Genomic DNA, 20,028 nt, shown 5'->3' with positions numbered 1-20,028 from the left:
CAATGAGAGTGTCTCCTATTTGGTCTAGAATTTTTCTTTGTTTTTATTTAGCCACACAGAATAATATTTAAGGTCTTATTACTGCTGATAGACTACTGATAAAGCTACTGATAGGCCTGTAGACAAGTCTTTAAAATAATTAAAAACATTTTTGTTTAGCAAGCGCTCCTGATTTTTGCATGTGTGTCTGATGCTAGTAATGAATAGTCATGAAGGTTGTTTATGCTGTTCTGTATGTTGTATGCATTTACTATGTAACTATCCTGCTAGCTGGCTATTCACCAGAATCCAGGGGTGTTGATTCATTAAATCATGTGGTATCGCAAAATCCCTGAATAAATAGACTAGTAGCCTATTTGCAACCAAAACTTCCAAACCAAATTGTCAGAACAAATGTTCTGATATTAGGCTTTTATTTGGTCACAGCTTTAGAGGGGTATCGGTCATGAATGCTCCCCTGATATGACTTTTCTTCCGATCGTTGCTGTCCATTATGATGATAAAAACTACAACGCAGGCAAATGTATGACAAGTGCCACACCTAATTTATTAATATTGTTCTTTTAGATAGTTTTGTACGTTGTTCTGACAAGGACAGACAAATGTTTCAGTGGACTGGGTGTCAAGTATCTGGGTGGAGCTAGAATCTTTGATTTAAACGGCATCCTTTAAAACTACACTTCCCAGCAGTCACCTGAAACTGCTTAACTGCTCTGGATGAATTTTTATCACAATGGATTTGAATCAGATTGTCATAGCTTCTCTTTTCTATCTCAATGAATGCATCTAAAACAAAAAATAATACGTTAATAAATATAATATTTATTTTTCCCGACAACCTTTGCCCATATGACGCAGCGGAAGTCAGGCCGTCTTCCTTTCCTCCATTAGGTGAGTGCGTGGTGGGAGCGCGGTGTCCGCGGCTCTCTTAAAAATACTATATTTTAAAGTCTTTTCCCCAAATCCTAGCCCCAATTTAATTAAATAACACACTTTAATTTTGTTAATTTACAGATCGCAACCATGGGCCGCCGTCCAGCCCGCTGGTAAGTTTTCCACCACATCGTTTCAAACGGGGCCAAATTTTTACAAGTCGGAGGAAAATGGCAGCGCCTCTACGTCCGCACCATGTGCAGTGTGTTCACTGTGCTGGCATGCCGGGAGGGTTTCTGACACAGCCTGTTTCTTATTGTAACACTAATACATGGTCGTCCTGCTGTAACATTTCTCGGCTGTCTTTATCTGGCATGACATGCTGTCATTTCACTTGAAGCGATCCGCTTGCTCGTTGAAAGTGGCTCAACCTAACGTTAGCTAGCGAGGAGCTAACCCTGCTAGCTCAGTGGTTCCCAAACTTCATGTCATGGATCCCCATATAGATGCAAATTAGACCACAAACCCCCATTAATTAGTTTTTCCACCTTGTTAGTGATTTCAGTCTGATTTCTGTCTAACCTGTAGGTGTTAGAACCACAGTCTGTACAGGGAAGCCTATGAACAGTCCTCTTTATATATCATCTCAGAGTGCTGGTGTATTTACCTCATTTATGCCTTCAATACCCCTGGTGGTCGCTGGACCCCACATTGGGAATCACTGGTGTAGCTAGCTAATTCATAAAATTCTTAATGCTGTCAACATAGTATAAGTGACGTTACTTAAGGTAAATGTGTCTACTTATCCCATAGGCAGCCTGAAAATGGATTGACGTCCCATAACATGGCAACTTAAGAGTATTTCAACAGCTGTAATAGTGGTTCTAAGGCCTGGCAGAGTTGAGCATTATATTTGACACATCTGTTTTCTCCCACAGCTACAGATACTGCAAGAACAAGCCCTACCCCAAGTCCCGTTTCTGTAGGGGTGTGCCTGGTAAGCCCGCTCTGTCCTACTCACTGTTGGTATTGTCTGAAACATGAGTTCAGGTGTGTTAATGGTACCATGTGGAAGTGAACAATATGCAATGTTTGGAGTAGTTCTAGTTTAATAAGTGGGCAAGCTAACCAGCTCTTGTGTCAGTCTGTGTTGTCACTGTTTGAAGCAAGAAGTTGGCAGTGTAATTAATCTTTCTAGTGCCATGAACACAGGCTTCTGCCCTGTTTTGCCCATAGATTCATTAACATAAATTTCATAAATCAGTCTTTGGCATCACTTTGGCTTCAAAACAATTAGGTATCACAGTAGTGTGGTAGTATTTATATTGTCACTCCACGCAGAAGCCCACCCTGCAGCTTATTAAGCCGACCAGTCTTGCTGCGGTGCAGTTCTGGTGTGCAATGGCTGCAGACAGTAACTCTTTGGTTGTGTATGTCCTCAGCTGGGAGGTGCTGAGTGCTTTAAGGGACCACTGAGACAAACACCACATTTATAGTCCAATGACTAACTAAATGAGTCGGGTGTTTAATCCAACACCTCCCCCTTGTCTGCTTCTGATGGCATGAATAGATTTTGTGTCTTTCATTATGTTTCCATTGTTACAAACGATGAAGACAATTAAGAAGCCTTGCTCCAGACTACCTGCAGAGAGGCCAATACTCACCACCCATGGTGTTATGTTTTTAGTTCTCACTGTGTTTTAATCACCATGTCTTGCCCATATGCCCCTCTGGACTTTAAAGAGATTTTTTATCAAATGATTACACACAGACTCCTGAGCTTTTACTCAGTGTTGACTGATTTCTTTTTCCTGCATGTAACCGGTGTGTATTGCTACTGTTTGCTGGGGGGAAATATTTTTTACGGGGTAAATTTAAAACTTTCCCATTTTATATCCTCTGCCCTCTCCCTCCCCTTTCTCTGTTGTGCGCAGATCCCAAGATCAGGATCTTCGACTTGGGCAGGAAGAAGGCCAAGGTAGATGAGTTCCCCCTGTGCGGTCACATGGTCTCTGACGAGTACGAGCAGCTGTCCTCAGAAGGTGAGGGGTCAGGGAGCCACGGCCAAACATGGAGACACAAATTTTGACTGGAAAAACATGTGATTCAGGGGTACATGAGCTTTTTTGGGCAAGGGAACCAAATGAGAAATTTAGGCATTTTTATCCCAGGTTACTGTCAAGATTTTTCCATTTACTTGGTACATTTATAGTTCAAGGACCAAAGGTGATACTGAGGATGGTGACGTACTGAGGCTCTAAACGTCTCCTGATTGTATTGTCTTCCTCTCTGTAGCTCTGGAGGCTGCCCGTATCTGTGCTAACAAGTACATGGTGAAGACCTGCGGTAAGGACGGTTTCCACATCCGCGTGCGTCTGCATCCCTTCCATGTCATCCGCATCAACAAAATGTTATCCTGCGCTGGGGCTGATAGGTGAGCATCTGTGTGTACATCGTTGCCTTAAGAGTCTGACAAGCACAATCAGACTGTACCATGTGTAGCTTGTTCAAGTCGTGCAGAAAGGGTGCAGACTTTATTTCTTTGGCTATGAATGTGTCAGCTGGGAGAAGACAGACTGTAGGACGACTAAAATAAAGGACATGTGATTAACTGACATTTAGAACTGGTCGTGTGTGTCAGTACATATTGTGAAACAGTCGGTGCCATGCAAGAGGATTTTCTCTACATTTATGGTACTTGGCCATTAAACTGATGTGATTGTGGTTAAAATGGTCAGGACAGGGCTTAGTGTTGGTACAAGACCATGGCCTCACTGATCCCAGTCAAGATGATTTACATGCTTTGCTTTGGAGAATTGTGTTGTAACCTTTGGCTCTCCTCCCTACCTTTTTGGTCCTTAGGCTCCAGACTGGAATGCGCGGTGCTTTCGGTAAGCCCCAGGGCACCGTGGCCCGTGTGCACATTGGTCAGGTGATCATGTCTGTGCGTACCAAGGCCCAGAACAAGGAGCACGTGGTCGAGGCTCTCCGCAGAGCCAAGTTCAAGTTCCCTGGACGCCAGAAGGTAAACATGTCCTGACACTCAGCCATGCACTCACTCAGACTTAATGCAATCATGTGCAGTACAGTTAAGCGTTCTTATACCTTCACAGTCATTCATTGGGTAAATGGCCACATTTAGAGACGTGAGTCATGATTCCCAGCATCCGTAGCACAATCCTCATCGCTACACCTCTGCAGCTTATTAAGCCGACCAGTCTTGCTGTGGTGCAGTTCTGGTGTGCAATGGCTGCAGACAGTGACTCTTTGGTTGTGTATGTCCTCAGCTGGGAGGTGCTGAGTGCTTTAAGGGACCACTGAGACAAATACAAAACGCTTCAAGGGGAAGACCCCTTGACATGCATTTATTCTGTTGACACATTGTATCAGCATGACTTTTGACTTCATCTTTCTTGCTGGCTTGATTTGATTTCCGTCATTGTGTCTTTCCCATCAGATCCACATCTCCAAGAAGTACGGCTTCACCAAATTCAACGCCTGCGACTTTGACGAGATGATGGCTGAGAAGCGTCTGATTTCCGACGGCTGTGGGGTGAAGTACATCCCCAGCAGAGGCCCTCTGACCCGCTGGAAGGCCCTGCACGCAGTCTAGAGCCGCTGCTGGCTCTCCGTGACCACATGACAAATCTAATAAAAATAGGTTTGATTACAAAAGTGACTGTGGTGACTGTTGTCTTTGTGGTTTTGATTTTGCTTTTACATTATTCTTACACAAGGCATGGTCATGTAGTGGGATGGTAGAGTTAAGTAGTTAGAATGAGTTAGAAAGGAAATATTGAAAAGAGTTGACGGGTCATTTCTATGAATGTTTTAAGGTAATTTTCCATATTTACTAAGTCGTTGCACTACATTTGAAGGGTTTCATTCTAAATTGCTACATATTTTGTCAAAATCGATGACTACTCTTAATATAAAAAGCACAGATGGCATCATCTAAAATGTAACTACTTAAGATGACCAATGATGATTGGTTCATTGGTTGATTGGTTCATTGATGATTGATTGGTTCATTGGTTCAACAATGATGACCTCCATGATTTTGAGTTTGACATTGAGTTATACTTAAATCTCAATCTCATCAGCAAACACTTAATTTCCCGCATGTAAGTAATTTAATCAAATGTGAAATTACTATGTGTACAGAAGTCTGGACATTCAGACAGCATCACTTAATATGGAAAATTGACAAATATAACAGGGTCAATGTTAATTGTCCTAACTGGACAAAAAGATCTCATCTGGTTCCCGTTTCACGTATGTGTCTTAAACAATCCAGGATAACTGGATACGTGCCGTATCAAATTATTTTATCAATTGAGCTCAGGCTTGGGTCCATTTCACGCACGTGGATTCGGATTTGATTAGTCAATGACGGAGGAAGCCTGCAAGAGAATATAAATATATAAGAAGACTTTTATTCACTAAAAAGTGTGGCTGATTTAATTCTGGTCAATTTTAAAGTGGTTATAAGCCCATAATAGTTGGGCTCTTGTGCTTTCTAATAATGTCACCCAACTGAAATATTAAATAGTGGGCTATATTATTTTTTAATTACTTACCAGGGCGTCTGGCAGTGGCAAGAAAAGGGACTATATCACGTGAAAATCAAATATAAAAATATATTTCAAACAGGTAGCCTCTTTATTGTAATTCTACACTTTCAACCAGGTGCAAGTACGTGGACATTATTCTTTGCATCAGAGTTGTTACTGCTTTCAGTATTGTCTAGACGTTATGAGACACTGTACATTATGCTGTGGATATAAATTGATTAATTTATTAATTGCTATCTATTAATTGCTGCTGGTAAATAATTCAGTCACGACTAAATCGACAGCGTTCATAAAGATAAATATTTGCGTGCGCTAAAGGCTCAATCTGTATAGGGGTTAGTGTACAGATTGACCCGTTTCCTTCTAAATGCTCCATGATCGCTCCTTCATCAACAAGAACCGCTCTTATAAACGCTGCATTCATTTCTGCTGTTGGGTCTGTGTGATTTCTGGCTTATGTGTGTTCATACTATCCAGCTAACTTAAGTTTTAACCTGGGTTTATGCAGGTTTGGGAACCTGCTGCGCAGGCAAAACAGTAGGAAGGCTGCTGGCCCCAATCTGCTATCATCTGCTACCCTGAAATACTGTGCATATGAACTTGCCCCTATTTTAACTGAAATTTTTAACTGGTCCCTTGCACAACGAAGGTCCCAATATGTTTTAAGTCAGCTGTGATTGTGCCCGTGTCTAAGAAACCCAACCCAACCTGTCTGAATGACTACAGACCTGTTGCTTTGACATCTGTTATCATGAAAATCTTTGAACGCCTGGTATGTAACCATCTTTCCAGTGTTGTCCCACAGCCTTATCAGTTTGCATATGAAGCAAACAGGTCTGTTGATGATGCCGTTTCATTGTGCCTGCACTCTATTTTACAACAGCTAGAGGCCTCTGGTACCTATGCAAAGGTTCTGTTTGTCGATTACAGTTCGGCTTTTAATACTATTCTGTATGACAAACTCTTTCATATGGGAGTTGAACATTCCCTGTGTCAAAGGGTGCTTGACTTTTTGTTGGAGAGGATACAGGTGGTTAAAATTAACAACAAACTCTCTAAACCCTTAACCATCAGCACTGGGGCCCCACAAGGGTGTGTACTGTCCCCACTCCTGTACTCTTTGTACACAAATGACTGTATTTCCCACTCCCAGTCTGTTAGGATGTTTAAATTTGCTGATGACACCACAGTAGTGGGTTTGATCTCCAGCAATTACGAAACTGCCTACAGAAGTGAGATTTCGTCACTGGTGGACTGGTGCAACGCAAACAACCTGGAATTAAATGTTTCTAAAACCAAGGAATTAGTAGTGGACTTTCGCAGGAGCCGTGGGGACCACCTACCCTTGGTCATCAACAACTCTGAAGTTCAACAAGTCGACAGCTACAAATTCCTGGGAATGAAAATCTCCTCCACCTTGAAACGGGGGGATAACACCACTACTATTCTCAAGAAAGCACACCAGAGACTTTTCTTTTTAAGACAACTGAGAAAATGTGGTATATCCAGGAATGGTATGGTGCAGTTTTATAGAGCAGCAGTGGAGAGCATCCTTACCTACACAATAACTGTGTGGTTTGGCAACATGTCAGCTGAGGACAGGAGACAGTTGGACAAAGTGGTATGTAGCCTACTGCATCCAGAATTATTGGATGCGATCTCCCACCCCTAGCGGAAATCTATAAGGCTAGACTACAAAAGAAGGGCCTTAAAGTTTTAAAAGACCCCTCTCACCCGGCTAACAACCTTTTTAATCTTCTGCCTTCTCAAAAAAGACTTAGAAGTGTTAAGACCAGAACATCCAGATTCCAGAATAGCACATATCCAGAAGCTGTCCGCCTCCTTAACACTCTAAACTTGGCAGTGCAGGCCGCTCGGTAGGTTTAAATAACTGTGCAATAAGGCAGATGTTTTTTTTATTATGCACTTACGCACTTGAAGTACTTTATCTAGTGGGTCGTTTGATGTTGCTGCTAATTCCCCTACAGTTGCTAGTGTTTTATCCATGGTGTTTTTATGTGTTGGAGTTTATTTTATTCTACCCATTTGTTTTATGCTTTTATGATTATTTTATGGCTTGGATGTTATCTATCTGTTTTATACTTCCTTTTTTGAATGTATTATGTGTTTTATAAGTGAGAGGTTCTATGTGTTTGTCTGTGTTTAAGTGAGCTCACTAAGACAAATTCCAATCAACTCTGTTGATATGGCAATAAAGTATTGAATCTTGAATCTTAAATTGTTATCTTGCTTCGTGAAACGGAAAATCCTGGGCTTATGCCAAATTGTCAACAAACTTATCCGGTTAACTGAGTTAGCCACATACGTGAAACGGGACCTGGATCTATGAAGAATGAACAGATTCTAACAGATCTGAAGCTGGATACTGAAACACGAATGCATGTCAGGTAAGGGATTGTCCACAGAATTTGGGGTTGTCACAACTCATCAGTTCACAAGTCCTACTGCAGGATAATACAGCAAGAGAGCATCAAGCATAAATCAGTATATCTCCTTGAGGCCCAGCAAAAAAAAGGTTACAGGATTTCAAATTTCTAAACAGTGAAAACGTCTTGCAAACATGTTTTGCAAATCAATATTTTTATCATTGTTTGTGTACTTAACGTGGACATCAAGATGAGGAAGATACAGAAAACAAACACATTAGCACAAATGGCAGGCCCTCATCTACATTTCAGACACAATCTTCAATTAAATGCATTGCATCATCAAAGCATGCATTTTTGCCCATAATGGATGCTGGACAGGTTCAGCTTGCTGTCTGTCCTCACCCTCTCAGCTCTCTAGCTCTTCATTTTCTTTAAGGGTTAGTGAATCCAGAAGTACATTTATACTCTCTTAATTAGTGTAAAAAATAGTTTGAACTATTGTGAAGATAATACCATGCAAGAAAAATATAAGAACATTAAACTTGCAAACAGCTAAATTAAATAATTATCAACTTATCTTCTTTCCATAAAATATCTGTGTTGAAATGTGTGCTGTTTTCTAAAACAGCACACATACTCTACCCACATATGTTAGAGTTATACCGTGGTATGCTTACACAAGTAGCTACAGGGTGTTCACCCCACCTGGTCACAGCCTGTACACTTGGATAATCAGGATGAGGCATGAGTTGAGAATTCTGTCATCAACAGTACGATGCTTGAACCCTGACCTTGAACGCAGCTCATCAGTCACATTGACAATGCGTTGACAGTGCTGCTGTCTTTGGTGTCTACTGTCAAACACTCCACAGAAACCTTTTCAACACCAGATTCCCTGAGTGTAACCCTAACCCACATGTACACTATGTATGCTCTTTTGACCTGATTTCACAATCAGGCGTATCACATTGCTGGATCCGAAGGTTTATCACAGTGCTGGATCCGAAGGCTTATCACAGTGCTGGATCTGAAGGCTTATAACAATGCAGAATCTGAAAGCTTATCACAGTGCTGGATCCGAAGGTTTATCACAGTGCTGGATCTGAAGAATGTGGCGCATGTGTCTTGGGAAACAAATTACTGCTCAAATTATTGTAACTTTTAGTCATATGATGACATCTATCTGAAAGAACAATCACTTAGGGCCCCCAATAGACCTACAAACCCTCACTCTGGGTCCCAGCTGTCAAAAATCCATTCACTAAACATCCAGTCGGTAGAGTTGGAAATATAAATGCCTAAACCATGGTCATCATTACTAGTGATCAAAGTAATTTGAGTGACCAGATGATGTCAGCCATAGTAGGCCTATAGTTCAATCAGGTACTAACATACAGTATCAAGTTTGGTGTAGTTGGGATGATACTGAGATATTGATATCAATAATTGTTTTAACTTCTTTCAAGAAATCAGGATAGCAGTAACTGTCAAACTTTCCATGAATCCCTTATGATCAATTTAACACCATCACCATTTCAGATCACTTCAGATTTGTAATAGAGATGTTGAGCACTTCTTACATCTTAGTGAAACTTTAAAATTTTGACCCAATCGAACTGGGAACCCTCAGATACAATGACAAAACAAGTGAGGGGAGGAGAGAAAAGGTAGAAAAAATGTTAATGACGCAGGGAGTATGACACAGGTCTCATAATAAGTAGGTATGCGTAGATGTGAATGGGTGCTGATAGCTCTGTAGCTCAGACAGACTCTTCCACTGCTATACTCAGTCATCGCTATGTACTTAACAAATGTGTGGTGGAGCATTGAGCCGATGGTTGTTTGCGTGCAGCTGGGCAATTCTCTCTTCATGACGGCGCTGCAGATAATAGTGAAGGACCGATGCATCAATGCCTCCAACGCCACCAACTCCAGTGCCGTTAACTCCACATCCATGGAGGACAGCTTGCAGAATGCCATGTCCAGCTTCTACATGATTTACAGGCCACTGATCCAACTGGTGCCCATTCTCCCAGGCCTGTTTCTGGCCTGGCTGGGGGACCGGGGCTGGAGGAAGGCCCCCATCGTGGCCCCACTGGTGGGCTTCATGCTGTCCAGACTTCTGCTGCTGTTGATGTTGCTGCTGGACTGGCCTCTGGAGATCTTGTGGCCCGAGGTGATTCTGCTGGGACTGTCCGGTGGCTTTGGCGTGTACTGGGGCGGCACCATGGCGCTGGTGTCTCTGGGCTCTACAGAACAAGACCGGTCCAAATTCATGATGAGAGCAGAACTGGTTAATGGGCTGGCAGGCCTGGTGGGCTGTGCGGTGTCCGGACACTTGTTCAGCTTAAGCACTGGCAGCTTGAGACCAGGGGTCGTGACAATGGTGGTGTGTTTACTGCTCTACACATTCTGCCTGCTCTACACTATTTTCTTCCTGCAGGTGAGTATGTGTGTGTGTGTGTGTGGTGTGGGTGTTTATTTGTGTGTTTTATTGATTGAACCTTTTAGTCCAGGCAACATATGCCAGCAATAGGCCAAATCATTCAAAAAAATTCCATAAAAGCACCAAAATTATGTATTTATGTACAGTTCAATGTCTTGAACATTTTCAGTATTGGAGCCATCATTAGACATCTTACAACCACCACAAATTAGCTCTCAAGTATAAGAAAGTTGTCTAACTGCGGTAGATTTACATTTTAAGTAATCCTTTCTTACCCAGTTTAATAATGTCAGGACGCCCCAGACACACTTTTTAAATCGTGTCGTGGTCAGTTTAGGCTGTTTCCATATGGTGTAAAACCCATTTGCTGGCAATGGAGGAAAGAAAAATGGCTGTGATTTTTCCAATGGCTCCAATTCTGAAAATGTTCAGGGCATCAAACTGTACAGGTATAAGTTCTTTTGCACAAATTATATAAATTCATGTACGTTTTGCTTGGATTAGTAATTTAATTAGGCAGGTCAATTAAGGAGTCTTATACTGACAGTCATTAGTATTTACAGTGGATATTTATACACTTTTTGATGATTCAGCTTTTTGTTACAATTCCAACAAATCTATATTCAATAACATCAGGCCATAACAACATTTTCATCATGGATAAACAAGGACTGTATAAACAAAAACGGTTCTGCTGGAACTGATATGGTTGTAAAAGCTCACACTAAGGGGGTTTTCACACCTAATAGTCTGCTTCCTTGGTTCAGACCATGGTTCAGACCTAATGTGAGAATAATACATTGTTTTGTTTCTCAATTGGTCCGGTTCGCTTTCACAAAGACAAAAACCAAACGGTCCAGAGCTTGTAAACAAAGCCACGTGGTTGGAAATATTCGTTGGACCTGACAAGTGTGAGGATATCTTCTGGAGAGAGAGGAGAGAAGGATGCAAGCCCAGAGACAGGGAAGGGAGTGGTAGTTTTGGAGTAAGGAATAGTAGTTAAGTGTCTGGATGATGGAATGAACAGGAGAAACAGCACAAGAAGGAGAGAAGGACATTTATCTCATCAAGGAAGTCACCAAGCTGACCAGGGGGGCGATAGATCACCACAATGTTGAGCTTGACAGGAAAAGATACAGAAACTGCATGGAATTCAAATGAGGATATTGAGAGGTGTGAAAGAGGAATGACAGTGTAAGTCCACCTAAGTGAAATGAGGAGTCCAGTGCCTCCCCCACGGCCAGAGGCTCTGGGGGTGAGAGAAAAAGAATAAGTAGCAGAGATACAAGCAAACGCTAGTTCCACCAGTCACCAAAACAGGATCCGAAGATGCTGCTTTTAACCAATAAATTAAAATGCAGCATAAATGGTATGCTTCCTGTGTTTAGTTCAAATGGTGTTCTCACCAGAAATTAACCACTCCATAGTCCACTTGTTTGCAGCCCGAGACCAGCTCTTCGAGGCGGACCAGAGAGCGGTTGTTTGGTCCGCACCAGGGTTCGATTAGAGTGTTCTCACCATCCCAAATGATGCGAACCAAGGGGGTAAATGCTCCAGGGTTCGATTCAAATGGACTAAACAAGGCTGGTGTGAAAACACCCTAATATTCTACTGTGTGGTCTGATTTCACAGTCAGTGATTAAGCCTTGCCCTTGACTAAACCTTTTTAATCTACAGCAAAGAGAAGAATTGACAGTTATTCCACAGTGAGGATGCTGTTTGGCTCCAATCAGTGAGTACTTGTCATATGTAGGATAGGCGCAGGGGTAGAGGTCAGGTGATAATGGTGTTCCCATATACTGTAGGTCAAACAGATCGCACCCAATGACCACAAGCACCAGAGAGAGGCCAAAACCACCGCACCATCTGGCCAATGTGGGAGAATACTGAACATTGTGCTGCTGTTGGCTGGGGGAATCCTGTACAATGCTGCAGTTTGTGCATCCAAAAACATCCTCGTTGTATTTGAACTGAAGGAGCCGCTCCACTGGAATGCTGAAGAGGTGAGATTAGGGTCAAAGATGTTGTTAAAACAAAGGATTTTATCTTCCTGCGTGTGTGGTTCGTTTAAGACAAACCAGAGCGGGGAATTATCTACGGAGTTACTTTTGTATCTTTACTTTGCAAGTGACCTGTCGTTCACCTGTCTCGGTGCCCCTCTCTACACTCCAACAACACCAAAACAGGGCCAAAAAGATTTGGATTCATGAAAAGGAAGATTTGAATGAATAAAAAAGAGATTTGAATGGATGAAAAAAGATTTGGATGAATGTAAAAATGATTTGAATGAATGAAAAATAGATTTGAATGAATGAAAAAGAGACAAAGTGAAAGGAGAAGAATCAAAAAACTGTCAACTTTTTTTCACTTTTAAAACTTTTTCCACTTTCAAAACTTTTTTCACTTTCAAAATACAAATACTAATATAAGTAACTCCATATGTAAGCATCCTTTCTTCAAGGAAAAATGAAGGTGTCACCTCAGTGAAAACCTGTAATTGGGGACACAACACATAAATAATGTGAATTTTCAAACATTTGGTCAATTGACACAGCATGTGTGTTGCACTCTCAGTTCAGGCTTTCATGCCGACTGTTCACAGTCAACCTTCTCTGAACAACAGGGAAATAAATCACTGAATGGGTGACACCTTTCATTGGTTAGAGGAGATGGTGGTAACAGTGAACTAAGAAAATGTGAATATGCTTGGTATTCAACTTAATAACACATTTGCATAATGGCATACACTGGATTGGATGTGATGGCCTATGAAACATGATTTGTGCTGGGTTATAATTCCCGCCCATGTGCCCTTTCCAAGGTGGGTTATGGAAATGCCTCAGGCTTCGTCATTATCATCTCCAGCTTCCTGGGTGCCATGGTCATGTCGCGATGGGTCAGTGATCACACTCTGATCACCATCGGCATGCTGTCGTTCTCAACCGGCATATTCCTCATGGCTTTCGTCACAACTACATACATGTTCTACATAGGTAAGACTAAGGAACGAGAGTGTGTTTCTACTACACACGTGCCCTTAAAGGAATAGTTCACCCAAAAATGAAAATTCAGTCATTATCTACTCACTCCCATGCCAGTAGAAAATGGGGTAAAGTTTCTTAGTCCATAAAAGTCCCAGAGATCCCTGGAAGAAGTTGTAGCAGCACTCCTTCAGTGTTTCAAAATGTGCAACTACTGGGTAAAGTCCACGCAAAAAGCAATGAGTCTGACGCGAATAAATCTCGAGAGACCATAACTCCATTTAGAACGTTTAGTGGAAAAAACAAAACAGTTACAGACTAACAAGATTCATCAATTGGCAATCATTTTCTCTCAGTCAAAAAACTGTGTTGCTCCATGGACTTTCTCACTCCAATTGAGTCTAATGATGGTGACGTCAGTGTAAAGGAGAATTTCAACTACTTGGGCTATAGGCCTACATAAGAAACCATAGGAAATCTAAAGTTCTATAATAATCAACAAATATGACTATAGTACAAATTAAATATTCAATATCACTAGTATTTCAATTAACATTATTATCTATCAACATTATTTCAAATATACAAATTACAAATATATCAAAATATCTTTTCCCCTAGAATGGCTCTTACAAAGTACAATGTACAAGTACAATGCAGCTTTCTCCAAAACAACTGCAGTTGCCAGAGACCTGTCTTCAGACCATGCTTCAGACTTAAAAAAATAACAGAAAATAACCACAAAATGGCTCCATGTAGCTCTCCCAAGATAATCCAAGTCTCTTGAATCCAGCAGATCCCAAATTGATTTGAAAAGACCGACATTTACACCATTATTTAGCTGAAATCGCCACTCTAGCTGTTACTTCAAAATAGGTGAGATATGGGTCCAAGTAGCATGGACAAGAATTTAATCAGTTAATTAATAATGTTTATAATAATCATAAACACATCAAAATCAATAGAGTTCTTCCTCTAGGGGTCATCAATGTCCATACCAAATCTGAAAAGATTCTTATAAAAACTGTTTTTAAGTTATGGTGTTCACATGGAGAATCGGCGGCCTGGTCTATTGAGGCTACTGTCGGTGAGCAATTGGTCTCTCTCCTCTTCTACGATGGATTTCTCCCTGTATGATTGTTGAACCTCGGTGCAAATGTTGAGTCTAGAAAGAAGTCCTCGCTCTTTGATTCTGAGGGACTGACACCAAAACCTGGCGTTTACCATTGATGTTTTAGCGGATCATTTTCTGCTATTAAACTTCACTGTAGCTGCACTGGAAATATGTTACAGTGACATCATGTCATCTACGTTTGGTCATTTATCCATGGGAATAAGAAAATCCAATAGCTGTTTTTTGACAGTGTGGGACTAGCAGTGATTCACTAGAGCTATTTGTATTTTGCTTTATTGTATGTTATTTTAATTTTTTGTTGCACTGTATTATGTACTTATATATATATATATTGTTATTTCTACATAACAAAAAAAAACAGTTTAGAGGTCCTTTAAAAGTTTAGAGGTACTGCACCACATGCTGTTGTTTTCTCCCCAGCCCGCGCTCTGACCCTGTTTGCCCTGATCCCCATGCCAATCATCCGGTCTCTAATGTCCCAGCAAGTGCAAGGATCTTCTTATGGTGAGACCACACAAGTCCTCTCTTACTCCTACAAGTGTATGTAGTAGATCAGTGGTTCCCAAACCGAGGGATCTCCCAGGAGTCCTGGAACTGGTTCCAGAGTGATTCCCTAACAATTAGCTCAATTTCACTGTTATTTCATTCACCAGAAATAAGTACTAGGAAAGAAACATATTGTAGTTTTAGTTATACAACAGAATCAGTTTCTTTTTTGAGCGGAAGTTATCCTGCTAACCTGAAACTCATCTAGTCAAATAAAAATAAAAATAGAAATAGTAACTGCTCACTCAAGACCACCTGGGTCTGGATGAATAGCAGCCACAAAAAGCCCCAGTGTGCACAAGAGAGTGTTGTCACCTGCACTATTCTCTCCTCCAGGTATGGTCCTAACTTCTCTGCAGCTGTCTATGAAAGTCTCCAGTGTGGGCTACACCCCCCTCTACACCAAGATTTACCAGCAGACTCTCAGCTGGTTCCCTGGCTTTGTCTTTATCTTGTCCAGCATCATCACCATACTGGCAATTATACCCATAAGGTATATTTTAATCTGTCAACACCTGAATTTACATCATGGGTTCTCAGATGCATTGGGAAGTCACACAAACACATGCACAAACACACACACACCCTAGAATCCTATCCATGACTTTAACATGACATTATTAAAGGATAGCTTGTTTGTTTTCCATTTTTTAATTCTCCTTACCCAACTGCCTTTGCAGCATACTTAGGAGTGGACTAGCTAAGAGGTGCAGCTACCAGCAGGAGACTGACAAGGAATACCTCTTGCCCCCTCAGGAGACCTGAAGTGATGACACTGTTCATTCTGATACACGGTGCAAAGCATCATTGTCCTGTTTTCAACAAAGAGTAAAGAGAGCAGAGTAAAGGAAAAACTTTACCAGAATACCAGAATGAGAGTCCTTCAGATTTTGGCAGATGACCCTGCCAATTAACCTACCTTTTGTCAAATCTTTCTGCTTCAGTGTAATGATAACTACTAACTACTAACTACTACTTACTAACCAGCTTGTGGTTGGATAAGAGTCAGTTAGTGTCAAAGAATCCATCCCAGATTTTTAGATAGATTTCTTTGAATCAGTTGACATTGTGCACTGTTTTGTTTTTGTTTTGTTTTTTAATTTGTATGTTACTGATAGCGGTGCATGAACGTGAAGTGTCTTCCACTTTTTACTGCATGCTTTCTGAATGTTAATGTTGTACTTGTGTTTGGTTGAGAGACATTAGTTTTGTTTTGCATTACATTTATTTGGTTCTGCTGTATAAAGACCTTTCCACAAAGTTTTGTGGTGTTTATGTGAATCATTTTGGAAGTTATATGCCTTTTAGTGAGAAGTCATGTCTATCATCATGTCCCCTTTGGACAGTTGGTATGAAAGTTAATCACTTCTTCCTTGCCCCATGACCAACAAAGTTCATCCTGCTAACAGACAAACAAGCAGACAGAATGGGGACCATCCTGAACCTGGAGTTCTCTAAACTCAGTGGGGACACAATGATTGAAGTGCTGTAGTTTATTGAGACAGAAATTATTTCCATTTCACAAAATTGTAAAAAATAAAGCTTTGAGATTTGACTTCATAAGGCTTGATCACCAACTGCACAATTTTTTATGATATATTGATGAATGTATACAATCAGCAGATAAGCAATAAGGAAAGGCGGCATAGAGACACACAGATTAGAGTTCACATGAAGGAATTCCTCTCTTCTGTGGATGTGTCTCCTCAGACAGTGTCTCCTGTAAAACAACACATAACAGCCATTGTTGCTTATTGTATGTATATGTGTCTGTGTTTATGTCTGTGTGTGTACCTCTGTGTGTGTACCTCTAATAGTCTGCATGCCTTCCATTTTAGCTCCCTCTTCTGGTGCATTTGACTCTTGCAGCTCATACTTATCATCATACTACATACAGCTCATCATACTTAACTCATGACTCCGACATTTGACATTGAAGTTCATTGGAATGAACTTGACCAACAACAGGATGCTGAGGAAAGCTGTAGACCTGTGTGAGTGCTTCATTGGAGCCTTCATTCGTATTCTATATCCTATACCTTACCTCTAAATGATCAAAATACTTTATGTCTATGAGTATTTATTGCTCTCTTTATGTCAAATACTTTGTTTAAGAAGAGTGGTTGGGTTAATAAAGGGAAAAGGAATTCACAAATGCATCACAGTCCTCTAAGATTCTTACTTTTCCTAAGCCACACAGGAATAGCTGACATCCAGGTACTTGTAGGTGCCACAGCACAGATCCACAAACACTGAATTGCTTACTTGGATGTCACACCACTGCTTTCCATTGCACCTAAAAATGTATAAAAGTGTCCAGATAGTGATACAAATTGCAAGCTTCCCAAAGAAAATGCAGCTTGAGGGTCAAGGCTATACAGCCAGCCCCTCAGTACGGAGCCCCTCTGGGGTCACATGGTAGAAAAAAAAACTTGATGTGTAATCCATGCGAATGGATTTGTAAACTGTGCGCACGGATTTCTAAACCGTGCCTTCGGATTCACAATCCGTGCGAGGCAGGTCCATTCGCTGAAGAACAGAAGAGTGCATGCAACCGTGCGCAGGGATTGTGGATCCGAGGGCACGGTTTAGAAATCCGTTCACACAGTTTACAAATCTGTTCTCACAGATTTACACATCAAGTTTTTTTTTTGGACCACGTGACCCCAGAGGGGCTCCGTAGTAAAGCAATGCCATGCGACTGCATGCTCGACAGTTTTCCCACCTCTTGGCCACCTCGGTGCTATAGTGGGAACAGTCGGTGTTCTGACAGGTAGGCAGATATAGGACACACCCAGGTAGGCCTACTTATAAGTCCCAAAACATGGGTCAGAGAACCAGTGGTTGGACGAAAGTACAGTACATAAGGTCTTACCATCACACCTAGAGAGAGAGAAACAAAGACAGAGAGAGCAGAAACCAGGAACAAAGCATGTTGGCACAGGGAGAAAATATCTGCTGCTGTATGAATGAACTTCTCTATCTGTCTGTTGTTCCGATGAACCGATATTTTTGTATGGAAGCTGTAATAGCCAGTATTTTGTGCCGATACTCAATATATTTAATTTTCTCTAAAGTACTCAGTTTTTCCCTCATAAGTGTATTCTTGTCAGGGTGGAAAAGCCTATGAACAGCATTTTGACCATCATGGGACACTGAATCTCTCCATTGAAACACAGGGAAATTCTGGGATAGATTCCTACCTTTAAATGATGACAAAAAAACATTACTGAGCAATTAAACGAATGAATAAAATGTGCAAAGAAAATAAAACTTTATTACAGGGTTTACCGACTGTTTTTATGCAGCTGCGGTCAGGGAGGAACCGCCACCATATTGGCAGTGGACAACATGACTAGCTGATATCCAATATTTACATAATAAATAAATATATATTGGCCTGATTGGCAAACTGATATATTGGTCTAACCTTACAGACTGTACATATGAGTATGAACAGTTGATTGACCCATCTGCTAACACGAGAGAGTAGTAAAGTGTAAAATAATATGATGTATCATGTGACACAAATACAAAACATGCTGAATTTTTACTCCCTTCAGAGTTGAGAGTGGACAGTAGTTGGACCTACCTGTGAGCCACCAGCTGCAGAGTCCTGGGCAGGATGCAGTCAACTTTTCTGACCTGGTGGGGCGGACGTCCGGCGGAGCAGACATGGCTGTTGGTACGACCGTAGTTTGCGGCGGTCACCTTGATCACGCTGCTTCCTGAGGAGACACACAGACACTGTTTCACTAGGAGGTACTATTGGTTATTCAAGTGTGGGTTCGACTTCATTAACATTGCAAGCCTGGGTTACCTTTACATTCCCAAAATTAGAAGAAGAGAAGACACTGACACAATTGTACACTATTAAATCGGACTTCCAATGCATAACTGAAGGTGTACCACAAGCCTCAATACAACAAGCCCTACAACAACAAACTTGCATTCAATTCCTTATAAACTTATAGATCTCAGGTTAGTATTGTATGCAGATAAAATGAAATACATGCCATTTTCCAAGACCAAGAAACTGGATACAGTAAATTTGCAGCTGTGTACACTTGATGGCGCACTGATCGAAAGAGTACCACATTATAAGCACCACAGAATTTGGATTAAATTCTCCTTCAAAACTCACACTGATAGACTGATGGAAAAATTAAAGACCAAGTTGGGCTTTTTATACAGAAACAAATTATGTTTTTCAGTAGACAGCAGGAAAGAAATTGTACAGGCAACATTTCTCCCAATTCTAGACTATGGAGACTAGACTATGGAAAACTATCTAAAGGTGGGTTGGCTATCTCTTTCTTTGAGGCGAGAACATCACTGTATATTATTTGTGTACAAGGCTCTGTTGCAGAAGCTTCCTCATTACTTAACCTCATTTTTAAATGACAAGACTGCAGATTTTTGTGTTGTGGCATTAGGACATATGTTTTCTGATGTCAGGTATGTACATGTGTGTGTTCTTTCTAACGGGACAAGTTTGTAGCAGTAAATTAAATGTGAAGTCACTCACTGCAGTCGAAGGTTGCACTCTTTCCTTCATAGGTCACACTTGACACTGAAATTTGACAATAGAAATGTGCAAATATGTGTTACTCACAACACACACACACACACAAATACACACACACACACACACACACACACACATAATAGCACTGTACATTTACTGCATATCTAATGCATATCTGGCCAATCCAGTGGCCTATAGGTGGTGCTAGAAAGGTCAAAGATGTCTATAATGTACTATATGTACTATAATCTCCTATGCATCTGGCCAATCCGGTGGTTCCAATAGTGTCTGACCACAGATAGACTATACAAGGTTTATATGTAGGGGAAAAAAGGCCAGTAAGACAATTTTCAGCTTTCTACCCCAAAGCATAAGAGCTATGAGGCTAGAGGCTGCAAAAGTGCAAAAGTGTCCGACCACAATTATACTGCACACAGTTTTCTTCCGCATCTTAATAAAGGTAAATCTGCCAATTTTCAACTTTATTCTCCAATGTACCAGACCTATTTTACATTTACTGTACGTGCATTGGACATCTATGGCACACCTTGCCTA

General features: G+C 41.1%; 2 protein-coding genes, 2 non-coding genes and 1 pseudogene across 6 annotated transcripts in view; 4 read left to right on the top strand and 1 right to left on the bottom strand.

Moving 5' to 3' along the window:
* rpl10 (ribosomal protein L10) overlaps positions 1 to 4,552 on the top strand; it is a 7,403-nt gene extending 2,851 nt beyond the window's left edge. The window contains exons 2-7 of one of the 3 annotated variants that reach the window (XM_071521285.1): positions 1,015 to 1,046; positions 1,812 to 1,870; positions 2,808 to 2,915; positions 3,169 to 3,307; positions 3,736 to 3,898; positions 4,331 to 4,552. In XM_071521285.1, the coding sequence (XP_071377386.1) occupies positions 1,024 to 1,046; positions 1,812 to 1,870; positions 2,808 to 2,915; positions 3,169 to 3,307; positions 3,736 to 3,898; positions 4,331 to 4,486 (648 nt within the window). In that variant the 5' untranslated portion in view covers positions 1,015 to 1,023 and the 3' untranslated portion in view covers positions 4,487 to 4,552. Of the gene's footprint in view, positions 1 to 946; positions 1,047 to 1,811; positions 1,871 to 2,807; positions 2,916 to 3,168; positions 3,308 to 3,735; positions 3,899 to 4,330 lie in introns of those variants that run through there. The other 2 variants (XM_071521283.1, XM_071521284.1) reach the window with 2 other exon arrangements.
* Positions 2,224 to 2,356, top strand: LOC139645561 (small nucleolar RNA SNORA70). The gene has a single exon (XR_011695247.1). It is a non-coding gene; the product is annotated as a small nucleolar RNA SNORA70 (small nucleolar RNA).
* LOC139645562 (small nucleolar RNA SNORA70) lies at positions 4,069 to 4,201 on the top strand. The gene has a single exon (XR_011695248.1). It is a non-coding gene; the product is annotated as a small nucleolar RNA SNORA70 (small nucleolar RNA).
* Positions 4,553 to 9,635: 5,083 nt separating the features above from the next.
* On the top strand, positions 9,636 to 15,898 carry LOC139645557 (solute carrier family 46 member 2-like). The gene is made up of 6 exons (XM_071521303.1): positions 9,636 to 10,280; positions 12,089 to 12,286; positions 13,105 to 13,276; positions 14,820 to 14,903; positions 15,282 to 15,438; positions 15,626 to 15,898. The coding sequence occupies exons 1-6, from the start codon at positions 9,636 to 9,638 to the stop codon at positions 15,708 to 15,710; spliced, it is 1,341 nt and encodes a 446-aa protein (XP_071377404.1). The 3' UTR covers positions 15,711 to 15,898.
* A 1,234-nt stretch (positions 15,899 to 17,132) lies between these two features.
* On the bottom strand, positions 17,133 to 20,009 carry LOC139645539 (L-rhamnose-binding lectin CSL3-like; annotated as a pseudogene).
* Between the last annotated feature and the right edge of the window lie 19 nt (positions 20,010 to 20,028).

The sequence above is a fragment of the Centroberyx affinis genome, unplaced genomic scaffold, assembly GCF_046629955.1.
Source record: "Centroberyx affinis isolate AG114_WGS23_722 - 3 ecotype Tasmania unplaced genomic scaffold, CSIRO-AGI_Caff_v1 ptg000880l_1, whole genome shotgun sequence".
Lineage (NCBI taxonomy): Eukaryota > Metazoa > Chordata > Actinopteri > Beryciformes > Berycidae > Centroberyx > Centroberyx affinis.
The sequence above is the reverse complement of the archived record's forward strand: the minus strand, read 5'-3'. Positions and strand labels throughout refer to the sequence as shown.